Source organism: Corvus hawaiiensis, chromosome 1 (genome assembly GCF_020740725.1).
Source record: "Corvus hawaiiensis isolate bCorHaw1 chromosome 1, bCorHaw1.pri.cur, whole genome shotgun sequence".
NCBI lineage: Eukaryota > Metazoa > Chordata > Aves > Passeriformes > Corvidae > Corvus > Corvus hawaiiensis.
Genome location: NC_063213.1, coordinates 53,053,949 through 53,068,778, shown reverse-complemented (window position 1 = coordinate 53,068,778; position 14,830 = coordinate 53,053,949). Strand labels below are relative to the sequence as shown.

The window sequence follows — 14,830 nt, the reverse complement described above, 5'->3', positions numbered from 1 at the left end:
ATTTCACAATGTCATGGTTATTTCAACCTGGCTTTGCGAATTCTCTCAGTGTATTCTGAGGAAACGTGGCTGAAAGTACAGTCAGGAAGTACCACATTCTAGATACAAAATGGTAAAAATGTAAGAAGAGATGCCAAAGTGTAATTTTAAAGGGGAAACATTTTCTTTTGAACATAGAAACATATAAAGCAATTGCTTCATAAAAAAATCTAAATTGACACTGTTTAAATCAAATGTAGATTTTAGGATTAAACTCTGAAAATACTCTAAATCAGTCAGAAATAGTATGTTTCTTTATTTTCTGTTACTTAAGAGGATCCTTAAGTTTACATGAAGGGAGTTCTGATAAGCACTGCTCAAGTGCAAGCCCTTACATGCATAAGATTCCAGATAGTTAGGTTAATGGGTTAGTAAAAATATACTCCTTTACAAATGAGAACATTGAGGCTCAAAGGAGGCTTAATCTTTTGCTGAAGGTCACATACACTGTTGGGATTTAGGAGTGTGACCTATCCCATCTCCCATTCTCAACCTTTTTATTATTTTAATATACCTTTCACAGGAAATAAAACCGCATGTATTCCTGATTTTAAGTAATATATTCTGACATTACAACTCTTCTGTTCTTTAAAGAATGAGAATGGTTTTCTATTTTAAGTGTTTGCTTTGTGCTGGAGTTAAGAGTCACTGCTAAGCAGTCCTATCATTTAAAAAAAAAAAATCAAAACCATGTCAGTCCAGTGTTGCATCCTGTGGATAGTCAGATTATTGCTTTTAATTTCTATTTAGTGGAAAACAGTACATGCCACACCCTTTCCAGTGCTCATGTGACTCCTAGAAAGCACAGCCTTGGCAGTGAGGACAGAAGTATTTACTTAGCTTAAGCAATCATAATTGCAAAACAGTTACTTCTTTTTATTTGGAGACTAATCCTTGGAGAAGTCACATGAACATTTTGTTCTATTAACGCAGCAGTATGTTCTGTTAGTTGAATCCTCTTTCTGCAGTGCACTGTCTGTTCTGTTGGTAAATTATATTCCTCTGTCTTTGACCTGATGATGCCTGTGCCATGCTATTACTGCAATTTTTTTGACATTTTTGTGTTTGTGCATACTGTAGAGGAGAAAATGAGTGGCCAGGAAAGCAGAGAGTGTGGTGGATTTCTTTAAAAATTTGATTTTTAAACATTTGCTCTTTCTTGTTTTTCACTCATTTATATTGGCTTTAATTCAGAGTTTAAGAGTGTTTAATGAAGAGACTGTTGCAAAGTAAATTTGAAAAAAGCTTTCCTTTTCATACAAAGGAATACAGGGGGATATGCAAATAAAGAGAAATTCAGTAGGGTATATGAAAATCTCTGTTATTTACTTTGAAAAAATCTCTTTCTCATTTTGAGCCTATTGTACTGATTTAAAAATCCCTTCATGAAACACTTGTTCTACTGTAGCATTTTTTCTATGGTGGTACATTAAAAGTAGGTTAACAATAGCTATGCTGTATTTTTTGAGCTTTTGCTGTGGACTATGCATAGTATAAAACACTGATGAAAGGTTTATTAAAGAAGAATGTAAATTTGTTGTGTGTACACGGAGCACTTTTATAAGTGAAAGATCACAGTGAAATCCTTTTAAATTAATGCCTCTTTCCAGAAAATTCAGTGTGAATGAGAAAATATTTTGTGCATTTGTTTATCAACCACATAGTCCTGGTGTAAAAAATATAATTCATAGCTGTAAATTATACCTGAGTTATTGAATATGTGAGTGAATTTTTCACAAAGCTACATGTGCAAAATAGTGTCTTAAAACTATGAAAAATAAATATTGTCACTGTCTAAAAAAGTCAAAATTTCTGATAAAAAAGGGCAGTGAATGACACTGAGGTATCTAAAAATTTAAGCTTTTTTTTTTCATTAATTTTCAAGTCTTTGAAATGTTGTCATTTATATAAGATGATGACAAAGGTGATACATGAGTGTCTGCATCAGAATATTCCAGATTAAGCAGAACCTACTTGAAGTGGCTGTTTAAAATTACCGCTTATAGAAAATTGATTTTCTTTATTATGATAATGGATCAGGAAATCTTCTGCTGAGAATTGCAGGGAAGCTCAATCTAAAATAGTACAGAAGTGCCATTTAATATAAATATATATTTTGTTTTTCTCTTGCAGGTGTGATGAATGCAGGCTTTGCTACCATTTTGGCTGTCTAGACCCTCCCTTGAAAAAGTCTCCTAAACAGACTGGCTATGGATGGATTTGTCAGGAATGTGACTCTACATCCTCCAAAGTAAGTTAATGCACCCTAAAAATAGTTGACGTATTCTGGTTTTAGGAGTTTTGCTTAGTGTCTGCAGTTTTTTTATGAAATGCTATGCATAGGATTGCTCTGGAAAACAGCAGAAGGTCATAAAATAAAGATTTCAGATTCTCTTTAAAATAGGTATTAAAAAAACCCAGAGTGTATGCAAAATGGAATTAATAAAGAGAATTTTACTATCCCCTGTATTTACTAAATGCCTGTTTTTGACATTGTGGTCTCTCTGAGAAGGGTGTGAGTACAGATACTGTATCAGCATTGGTAATATTGACAAGAAAAAGTATTTCAGGCGTACTACAGAATACAAACCTCTACGGACACAGATAGAAAAGGCATGTGTTTTCTAAACAAAGTAAGGTGATTTAAATTGCTAAACCTTTTTCTTTCACTGAAAATTCATATGAAGGTTACTTTGTATTTATTGGCATGCCTTGTTCAAATATAACATTGTAAAACTAGAACTATATTTTTGACATGGATTAGCTGTTTAATAATACTGAAAGTAATAGTATTCTATTGTAGTACTGACTTTTCAAAAAATAAAGATTTTGATTCTTTGTTTGTCTGCACAGAAGCTTCTTTAGCACTGGCATTCTTTTCTATCATCACCATAATCTCTGAAGAGACACTTTCTAATTGATTTTCAAAATTGGATTTATAAATGCATCTGATACCTCAGTGTAAAAATAAAAGAGTGTTCTACAAGTCTTCAAGATTTTACAGGCTACTGCCACTTTCTTTGTATTTCACAGAATCTTTTACCTAGTAAGTGCCTCAGTATTTGGATACACAGGGACACAGCTGTGATGAGATGTTCTCATATGTTACTTGTCAGCATACTTGGATACTTAAACTCTTTCATGCATTTATTTTTAAGATTGGCAGATACAAAACGTTCAGGGAGTGGTATCATTTTTTGGCTTGCTAGTGTCCCTTTCCAGTTGCAAAAATATACTGCTCAGTTACCCCCTGGGGGATTAACCAAATTGTTCTTTTGTAAGGAGGTACAGAGACAGACATGGGAAATTACCTGTCCACTGCAGTTTGGACATCAAGCAATCTTTCTTGAATACCACTTACATGCAAGAGACATTCCAAGAGTGAATTAAAATTGTTATTGAATTTCTGTCACCTGCTTAAACTAAAATGGGGTTCTGATAACATCAGTTAAAATCTTGTGTCTCTTGTATTTTTGACTTCCAAGTAAACAAAAAAATTCAAGGGTTTGTAATTTCTAGTTGTGTTTTCCTGAAGATCAGTACACCGTGTATCAGGTACAATTTTTTAGCTACTTTATCAGGTAAATTAATTATGATGGACTTCTTGCGGGGTGTGTATTAGTTTTAAGGTGTGTTGAAAAATTGAATGTTTTCAAGAGATAACAAAATTTATCAGTAGAATGATTATATATTTTGTGTTATCTTAGTGATTATTAGAAATTTTTAAAATGTTCTTTTGTCCGATTTTCATTCATAAGGATTTTTAGTGAGTAAATTTAAAGTCTCTTGTGCTTTCAAGTACAGGCAATTAGAATTGCATTTGAGTGAATATGTAATGAATATGAAAGATACTGAAAAAGTTGTCTTATGGGGACTCCTTGTGGTTTTGTTTAGTCACTTTCACATAACTTTTCCAGACAGCTATGCAGAAAAATTTCTCTGATAACACTAAATTGCCCTGTATGTTCCTCAAAACCTTTCTTGGTAGCTTTTTTCTGTTTTGTATTATGCAGTGTAATAAATTCAAGAAACATGGTATCAAGTTAAACTCCTTTCAGCCTTTATGTGAACCTATTTTTTAAAGGATTAGGACTTTGTTTTGTACTTCATAATTTTCAAATTCTTTGTTCTACGTGGCTTTAGGGTTCTGTATTATATATCTGTGATTTTTCACAGCCTGAAGGAGCTGACATGATAAGGCTTTTTCTACCCCTCCTCAGAGGGGGCGGTCTCTCAGATATGTGCTTGGGAGTTCAGAAGAGAACAAGTGTAGAGAACGTTGGGTCATTTGCTGCACTCTGCCTGACCTGTGGATGAATTGCAAGCCTGAGCTATCAATGATTTCAGGCTCTCAGTCACTCACTGCGTCCAATTTTTGATGTGTCACAGGGAAGTTTCTAGTATGGATTATAGCAGCAAAATGTGATTGGATTTCCTGCTTTGGCTGAGGAGACTATTGTTTAGTTTTCATTCTTTTGACTTAGTTCATTTGTTTTGGTCCAGTTTAAATCACTGATATAATACACATTTTTAAATTCTCCAACCATATATCTTCATTAGCACTATAGGGCCTTGAAAATAATTGGTAGGTAAATGACACTATTTCAATGACAAGAGAGACCATAGTGCTGAGCATATAATGGCTGTTAGTTTTTACTTCTAATTATGAAATTCAATTTTAGATGTTCAGGAAAAGTTGCATTCTGCTGACAGCAATAATGCTATTTTATTTTCAGATTTTGCCAAGCATTTGCAAGTGTCAGCAGTACAAGGGATGTAATCTAGCAGTAATAAACATATGATTTAAATTGTTGTCTAGCACAAACATGGGACGTGCTACTTCCATTTTGCTCATCCTCGTCACAGGACTCTCCAGCAATTGTGTCAGTTTTTCCACCAGCGGGACATATTCCCTTATTACCCTGCCTGTCAAATAATAGACAGACAGTGACTTTGCTGTAGGGCATGAGGGCAACAGCTTCTCTGCTGGTAATACTTGCTGTCACTTCTTTGGAATGGGTGATGCTCACCACTAAGGTCTGACAAGCTCTTTCATCTCAAAAACATTGTAGATTTTGTTATATCACATGAAAGCTGAAATAAACTTATAAGGTCTCCATTTCTATAGCACTGTCCATCCACCTTGCAAAAGGATTGCAGTGCACTTTCAGGAGTGCCAAACACCACTATAAATCATGACTTTCTTGATAGTTCTTACTAGTGGTATTCAGGCTTAATGTAGATACTTGATTCAAGTTGTTCTAGTTGAATTTAAGAGAGATAAATAAAATGTAAACTAAATTATTCAATATCATGACATGGTAATATTTAGTAGGAATAAATGTGGCCTGACCATTTTTTCATTATGTACAGTAAGATCTCACTATGAGGTGTCTTTATTATTAGATGTAGGCTTCTTTCTCTTGCCTTCCAGTGAAAAAGTACTGTTTGAAATATCTCCTCCAATTTTAAAATTTTGCGAGGACCAAGGCAATAAGGAGTTTAAACATATTATCATGGTGGTTACACTGACCATGCTAGTTAGGTTTCTATCTGCTCATCTTTGCACGTAATCTATTTTGAAAAACAGTGCTGAGTGTACATGTCAGGTCATTATTTGAGTGCTGCAAGATCAGCTGCCTCATCTCTAGACTTCTGTTTAGCTTCCTTTTATTTAATCTCTTTACTGTACTGCATTTTTTCAGTGGAAGTAAGTTGTCAGTATATATGTCAGCATCTCATCTAAACCACCCAGGAAATACTTTCTGGAACTACAAATACACAACACACCAACCCTGGCAAGTAATATATTTCTGTACACATTTGGTGTTGGAAAAAAATCATGGATTTTGCTTATTAGCCAAGTAGAAGCATTTCTTTGGGTATGTTTTGCTTTCACGTGGTGAAAATGCAAATGTATTTGGACACTGTAATATTGCATTATTGAATATAATGTTTGAAATAATATTTTAAGTTTAAAAGAATTTTAATATGCAAAATGTATTTCAAACCTTTAGATTTGGTCAGATGAAAAGAAAGAAGTGCACGATTCAATTCCTGTAGTCCATGGAATTTTATTCTAATCAAAAATAAAGTTGGTGATTAAAAAGGTCTGTGAGGGGTACAGAAGTGTCTGATCTTCTCCGGAGTTGGGCAGGCGACAATCTCATTATGGTTTATGGAATTTCATCTTTTTCCTTATGACTTTTCTCCAAATGCAGGAAGCATTTCCTCACACATATAGTTTCACAAGTGTGTTAAAAATTAAACAATGAACCCAAAATTCCTAATGTTAACCTCCAAAAATTTAAGAAATACCGAAATTGTGGTGCCATGCAGTGCTTTAAGTGCTTTTTTGGCTATGTGTGACTTTGCAGCCTTTAATCACTTCATGCTATGATTTTTTAATTTTCTTTCTTAGGACCCCTGCCTTCTCTGATTTAGCTGTCGGGGGTCACTAAAAAGGATTAAGTTGGGTTGAGAATTAGGAAAAAGTATTGTTTTTAGGGTTTGCAAGGCATGAGAACTGAAGTGATGATTTCAGAAATGGGCAAAAAAGGAATTTTGACCCTATATTTGAAGTAGTTGATAGCAATAAATTGAATTTTATCTTTGTCTCACCATAGAGCTCCTGCGAGTACTAGACAAAATTAACATTTTCAAATGTTTAGTAATTTTTTTCTCCTTGTTTGGTCTTGCCCAACTTGGATCCATTGGCCCAACCTGTAAAATTGCTGAATTCTCTGAGCTGAAGAGGGAGAAAATGTGTATACATACAAGGAACCCCTATTTGAATGTAACATATGAGGTTGGCACACAGTAGTAATATAGTGCTTAATCTTGCCTTAAATATGTTTTACATGTGCTTATTTTATCATTCAATACAATGCAATTTTACATAGTTATATCTAAAATCATTTTTAAAACAGTATGCAAAAAAGAAAAAAATCCCTATTTAGAATTAATTCAAACTTGCTTCATTTACATATTCTGACAAAGGATGACCCTTACTTAGTCACCTTAAATCACAGAGATTGTTGCACCTTCTTTTGAGGACAGAACATAGAAGCAAATGTCCAGCCATCATGGCACCCAGCACTGCAGCTGAAAAATGATAGAAGAACACTGCTAATAAATCTGCTTGCTGGTTCAAGCAGAACGTAGTATAATGGGAAAAAATGTTCAGTTTCTATGCAACATTTTTCAGCCAGAACTTAGGAGTATTTTAAGGTAAAGAAAAACAAATTACGTAGTGCAATTCACTAACTACATTTGTCTTCCGCAGGTGTGAATATTATAATCTGTGTTATTCTATGGCCATAGAGAATGATAGAGTTAAACATTTTTGTGTTTATTTATGTATTTTAAAGTTTCTTGAGGAGAGTTTAACTAGCACTTTGGTTTCTTGTGTGACATAGAAAGAAAGATGTTTTTTAATACAGCAACTGGAAAATACTTGCTGGTTTTGAAATCACTGTTGCCTTCCTAGGTTTGTGAAGAGCAGTAGAAGTTTGGTACTGGAGTGATTTCCTTAGAATTGAACAAGAGAAAATAAACCAAATTTGTCAGGCCATGTGAAAATCTAACACAAGTCCTTACACCACTTATTCACTGTTTTAAGAACTTCAGTAATGCCAAACCTTGGCACAGAAATGGATTTCACTACCAAGATGGTAAAAAAAAAAGGGTGAAATTGTAGTGTATGGTAATATCACTTGGCTGAAGTATTGCCAAATGTGTTTTAATATTTGCTCCCCAGGTATCATATTTTTAAAAAATGAGTTGGCACAGCCTCTCTTATTTTCTGGCAAACAAGTTTATTACATCTATGTAATGAATAATTTATACCATAGTATGTTCCAAAAATAATCAGCCTTGAAATTAACTTAAGATGGGACTTGATTTATGAATAGTGGATAAGTTAGTTGGTAGTAAATCCCCAAATTAATCCAAAAATTCAGATACACTTAGTTGGCAGAAGATTCTCATAGTCTAGGTGGGAGGCTTAGGTTTTAATTAAAAAAAAAAAAAAAGGTTAAGCACTAGAAAGTATTTGTGGAACACGTGCTTGCTTGTAATATTTTGATTCTTCTTCACATCAAAAGCAATTTTACCAGTTCAAATATTCTCTCGTGCTGATTGTCAGATCCTCATCATGGGCTTCTAGTTCTTGTACTTTTTGGGTGCAGCTTAACTGTATTTAAAAAAAAGTAGCAGGAAATGAGCAATACAATATAGCATTGTCTTTCACATGAAAAATCATTGCCTGAGATAGTCTCTCTTTGACAGATGATAGTGCAACTAATACCAGCCAGATTAAAGAAATTGGAATATAGGGCTATTTTTTTCAAATGTATTATTGTTGTTTCTAATGCAAAACCAGATTTCTGATTCTGAAAGATAACATTGAGATCGATCAAAAAGTATTACAAAAATAAATTACCGATTAGGAGTGCAAAGTGAAATACATAATTTTTTTTTGCATTAAACTTTGACAAAAACCAGCAGTTAAAATAAACCTGCTAAGAGTCTCTTTTCCCAGTGGTATATTCTTAGAAAATTGAGATTTAAATACGCACTGCAGTTTTAAATGAGGCTTTTTTTGTCAAAAAAAAAAAAGAAAAGAGCCATATTAATGGCACTTGGTCCAAAAATTTTTTTGGTTTACAAGTTCATTTTCTTCCCCGTATTTTTTGTTGTGCAGAAGAAGGAAGAAATCCCTTGCTCCTTACCTTTATTTGCTCTTTTTCATAAACAACCCAACAACATAGAGTTTTTTCCAAAGCTGAAACTTTGTACCCTGTTCTTTGTCTTTGTGTGAGAGCAGTAGTTCTTCACAAGCTGCTCCATCCAACTTGTGTCCCTTTCCACAGAGTGCAGTCCTTCAGGATCAGACTGCTCCAGTGGGGTCATAAGTCCTGCCTACAGACCTGCTCCAGAGCGGGCTCTCTCTCCACAGGGGACAGGAGCCTGCTCCAGCACGGGCTTCCTGCAGGATCACAACCTTCTTTGGGCATCCACCTGCTCCAGTGTGGGTCTTCTCCACAGGCTGAGTGTGGATCTCTGCATCCCTATGGTCTTCCATGGGCTGCAGGGGCACAGCTGCCTCACCATGGGCTGCAGGGGAATCCAGCTCTGGCACCGGGAGCTCCTCCTTCTGCACTGACCTTGGTGTCTGCAGAGCTGTTCCTCTCACTCCTTTCTCCAGGTGCTGTTGCACAGGTTTTTCCTGCTTCCTAGGTACGTTATCCTTGAGGCACCACCACTGTTGCTGATGGGCCCAGCCTTGACCAGCAGTGGTCCCTGTTGGAGCCACGTGGCATTGGCTCCATCAGATGGAGGAGAAGCTTCTGGCAGCTTCTCACAGAAGCCACCCCTGCAGCCCCCCACCCTGCTGCCAAAACCTTGCCACACGAACACAATACAAAAATGAAGCAAATCAATTTTTACAAGGCTTTGTGAGTATCACACAAATCAAATTATTACTGAGTTAGTCCTGCTTTTCATAAGTTCTCTTGATCATTTTGCTTTTTTGTGATGAAAAATATGTTACTGACGTAAAAAGCTGGATGGCTGAAATTAGAAACAAGCTTGGTCAACAACTGTCCCTTTGGTTAAAGTACATAGCCATGTCCAATTGCCAGTGGAACATTTAAGAGGTACCTGATTAATATAATACTGGGAACAAATCATAAACAGCATAGTAGTTGTACATTTTTAATGCATGTAATCTAAACATACACAATCTAATATTTAAACGACTAAACCTCTAGTTAATGTATAATAAATATTACTTACTCTAAGGTAGTGGCTAAGGAAGCAAAATCTCTTCATGGGCAGGTGTTCAAAATGCTGCTGCTACTCTGTACCTTCTTTAGGTTATGCTTCTAACAAAATCTGCTTACAATTATGGTTTATCTGGGTAATAGCTCTGCTACTAAATCGTGACTTACTCTTCCTAAGCCATGACAAAATGAATTTACAGCCTATGTTGCCTGCTGCTGTAGTACTGAGTGGCAAGAAATCTCTGCTGGGAGCTAGCTGCAATTGGAAAAAATCCAGAAATCAGCTGGTGTCATGACTGAAATAAAGCCACTGAATGTGGTTTTACACTAACACAGCATGAGAGAATAAAAAAACAAAATCAGTTTTTGAGTTCTGAGCAGCGCACCACAACAGGAAGATTTTGTACATCCTCTTTGGTATGCAGCTATGCATATTCTCAAAGAATTTGAGAAGGTCGAAAGAGGAATAGTGTCTAGGAAGGACAGAGGAAACAAGGTTGACTGCACCTTACAGAACTGGAGACTTTCTTCTGTGCTTTTGAAAATGGATTCCTAGATATGTACAGTATTGGGAAGCATCGTGACTGAATTTTGCATATTGAAGATGCTACATTGAAATGTAAGACACAGAAATACTGGTTTTAATGCAAATTTTCTCAATTTCACATTCCTTTTCAAGTGAAGCCACAAAAGGAAGATACACACGTGTCACCGTTACTACATGGTAGCTTCCAAAGAGTCATAGCTTACAGCACTGATGTATGTTCAGATCTACTTTGGCCATCTTCCTGCTTCTAGAATTCCTAAAATAAGGAGCTCTTTGGGTATTGGTAATTAGGGACTTCATGCTGACAGTGGAGCCATAAACAAATTTAGCAATAAATTATAATTGACCATCACTACTTGCAGTTAATAATCTGTTAGGAAATTTTGGTTGTTATTTACTTAGGTAGCAGAATGTGTTGATTTTGGAAATGCCTGAAAAAAAAGTGTGAATGAAAATCTTGTAACTGACTTGAATTTTTAAACCTTTTGAGTCTTGATTAAATTCTTGGGTTAGGTGATATAGGCTTCCAGGAGGGCAGTATTAAAAAAAACCCCACTTTTCCATTCTGCATAATCTTTTTTTGATTTGAATATTCATAGAGAACTAAGTAGTCAACAGAAAATTGCAAGGTGTGTGCTTTGTAGTGACATAAGCAGGGACTCCTGATGTGCAAAGGTGTGTCTGGAGACTGGTGACATCCTGTTCCACCCTCATGTTGCAAAGTGCTGTTCTGATGCTACCAGATTTCTGAGATAAATTTTTTACCTAGAAATATATTTCTTGTCTTATGTTTTACATAGAACTAGAAGGTATGTAATTAAAGAAGAATTATATAATTCCTCATTCGTCCAGCTTTATTACCTTTATTACCCTGCAAATTATTTTAGCACATCACCTGTAAGCATATTCTATATGACAGAAGAAGAATTAGGTCTTCAATTGTTAGTCTCTGTATAAGATCTGAACACATTATCATAGTTACCCAATTAAGTGCTCATGTGTACTCTCAAGGTTGATTTTATTTTCAAGTCTTTCAAAGAAATGCAGCCCTATATGTCACTTTAAGTAATGTGTTACTCATCAGTATAAATTGCTAATGCTGCCTGGGCAAAATCTAATCATATTGAATGAGGAGAGAGAAAGGGGTGGGGGAAGGAGGAAACCAAAAAAAGTGCCATTTTATGAAGTGCTGGGCAAGTAATGAATTTTAGTACAGTCAAGATTTGCTTTTCGTCGTCATGTTAGATAGTGGAAGTGAGGTTCAGTTGCCATTCTGGGATAGAAACGCTCTTAGTGCCAGCCACATTTAATCACATTTTGCAGAAGACAGCTGGGCATTGCCAGTTTGTGCTGTGTCAGCCACTTTCTCTGCAAAGGAGTGTCTCATCGCTTGGATTTTAGCATTCTGTAGCAGAAAAGTTCCATCCTCTTAAAATTGGCTCAGCTTGTGTGAGAATATAACTGCAAGAGCATTACAATCAGTTCTACCAAGAAAATGCACAACTATTACATGGAATTTTAGGATGGCTTTTGAAAAGATATTCACAAAACCTTTAAAATGTATGGTGCATTGTTAAATTCTGGTAGCAATTAAGTTTATCTCAGATTTTTTAGTAAATGTGGCTTTGGTAACAGTTGAAAATTATTATCTGGTTCAGTGGTTTGAAACATCTTTGTGTGTGTTTGAAAAGTCTTAAATATATTTCAGCTGTGACAAACATTACCAAAAGATTTTATATGTGGAAAACCTTGGAATCTGTAGATATCAAGATTTTTTCTAGCTACTAATCTCATGAAGACTGAAGGGCAGATGGTATCCTTTCAGATGTGATATAAATAGCCAAAGAAAAGTGTCAAAAAGGAAACAGCAAGATAACTCAATATTTACAGAAGGTACACACAAGTGTACTTCAAGGGAGTTAATCACATCACATATTTATTTTTGGAAGTAGAAGAGTGTCAGCAGATTGATACAGTGATTGACATAGTGAATATTAAATCTGTAACCAGTCTCGTGCAATAAATAAGGATACATAACAGATACTAATATTTACAAGCATATTTTCTATCACATGGATATGCATTTGCCCTACCATTTTCTCCTACTGCATAATATCTTCACTGCTTGTTTAGGCTAAATATATTGCACAAGACAGAGGGATTTCTGAACACAATTATGTTCTAAATACTTTGTTTTGTAACTTGCTGGTGGTAAGGAACTTATTGAAGGTCTTTAAATGTATGATTTCATGTAATGATAACTTCAAGAATCTTACATTTAAAGGTAATTACAAGAAAATACAATAAGATTGAGATTTGGGAGCTGTGATTTATTAATCTGTTTTTTATTCTCTTACTTAATGAGCTATTGACCTACTGTTGTTGTTCATGTGATTTCTGGCTATATCATAAAGAGAGACTGAAAAGCTCCTTTACATAAAAATAGTAACATAGTCACAAGACAATAGATACCCTGGCTATTACAGAATGAATCATTTTTCTTACTGACTCATCCCTCCATGCAAAACAACGTGCTTCAGCTAAAGAATAGTAAAACAGTTTAAGCATTCCCTTGGGAACATTATTTTGAACCCGCTTAAGAAGAGGAAGAGAGAAGCGAACTGAGATCTTCCCTATGATATTATGATATGGAATGTGTTCACCAGTTAATTCAGGGCAGCAGTCAAACCATTCTCTGAAAGTACGGCATAAATTATGTTTGTCTCTCTTATGTTCTCTTTTTTTTTTTTAATTTGGGAAAAAAAGGGAAAATGTAGGGACAGCTGTTAAAACCCAGAGAGCTTCCAGTGAATCTCAGGAGGAGATGGTCCAGGATAACACTGCTGAACTCTGAATAAAGGTGGTATTTAAAATACCCTGCTATTTTGCAAATTCCTATTACTAGCTTAAATGGTTCTACATTCTGGTATGCTGATTTTAATGGATTTTAATCTGAGGTGTTTCAGTGTATATTTACCTTAGCATTTTGGTTAAGGTCGGAAATGCATTTTTGAAATGAATCACCCAGTTGCCACCAGTGGCTATGCTTTGGTTCACATTATGGAGTGTTTTTAGGAGTGTGCAAAGTGAGTTTCTGTCAAGGGGCACTAAAACCTAGGATGTATTCTTGACTGCTAATGGGCATGCTGTGTTCATGACCAAACTAGCTGCATCTTTGAAATACGTATTCTGCGTCTGGCTGGTCCTCAACACCAACTGCTTTGCTCTAAAGAGCTGTTCCTGTCACACCTCAGTTTCCTGGTATGAAGTGACTCTTGCCTTTACTGTATCAAAAGTATATTGTGTCTTAGTTTCATCTACTAAAAAAGTTGTTTCATTCCTGTTTTGATAAGACAATTTGTGGAAATCTTGTATTAGTAGTCTCAAGATCAGAAGCCTAAGAATTAATACAGAGATCTATATTGCTAGAGTATTAAATTTTATCATTTGTCTGTTTGTATAAGCACTGTATACTTCTAACTGAAAGCATCTGATCTGCAGTGTTAAGCAACTATATTTAAGAGTAAGGGACTTGCTGTATGTTTTCTAGTACAGATGAGAAACATAAAAAGGAATTTTCGTCTGGTAGAAATAATCTTAAGAAAAAAAAACACCACAGGGAAAATATAAATACGCTTCTTGGAACAAGGCAGTAAAGTTGACATTTTGTGTGAATTTAGCCTCACCATTCCATGTACCATTTGCAGTGTTCTTAATTAGGGAAGAAAGGAATTTCCAGGCCTTTATGAGGATGTTTTAAAGCTGCAGCAGTAGTTGTAACCTTTCATTTCCTATGAGCTCAGCAAAAGGTGGCTGATTAATGTCACATCTTAAACTGTGTCAACTGGGCTCTTCATTCCCTTTTTAGTAAACATCCCATTGTCAGTGCAGCTCAGTGTGCCAGCATAAAATATCCTAGTGTTTAAGCTGGCTACTTTAATTAATAAGAGTATGTATCTCTATTTAGTAATATAAAGTTACATGGAAATTTAAAAAAAAGTTATCCTAGTGCCTAGTGTGAATGAATGAATCAAGGGCAGCCACAAAATAGTGTTCCTGACATTTGTTTGTTACAAAGGACGTAAAAGATACTTTTGGCACATTCAGATATCAGAGAGATCTTAGAAGGAAGGAAACATTTTTATAGAAAGCTTTTCTACAGATAATTCATTCTTTAAAAAAATATTTTTCTAGCTTTGAATTAATGTTTTGCTTTTTTGCTTTATCAGTTGAAAATAAATGATGGTAGTTTTTCAGAAGAGAGAGAGACAGGAAGAATGGGAGTGAGAAAAGCACAATGGCAAAAACAATGGGACTGCAAGAAGCGCCCTTGGTGTAAAAGGAGAGGTGTAAGCACACACACATTCATAAGAATGAGAAAATTTCACTCAGAGAGTACACAGAAACCCTTATTGGGAGAATAGGGTGAATTAAGAAATAGGATTGCAGCAAAGTGGAA

At 35.3% G+C, this 14,830-nt stretch overlaps 1 protein-coding gene across 3 annotated transcripts in view; it reads left to right on the top strand.

The window, feature by feature from the left end:
• Positions 1 to 14,830, top strand: part of PHF14 (PHD finger protein 14) — a 164,097-nt gene that overhangs the window by 107,776 nt on the left and 41,491 nt on the right. For all 3 annotated transcript variants that reach the window (XM_048304706.1, XM_048304686.1, XM_048304696.1), the window contains exon 17: positions 2,173 to 2,290. In XM_048304706.1, the coding sequence (XP_048160663.1) occupies positions 2,173 to 2,290 (118 nt within the window). The remainder of the gene's footprint in view (positions 1 to 2,172; positions 2,291 to 14,830) is intronic.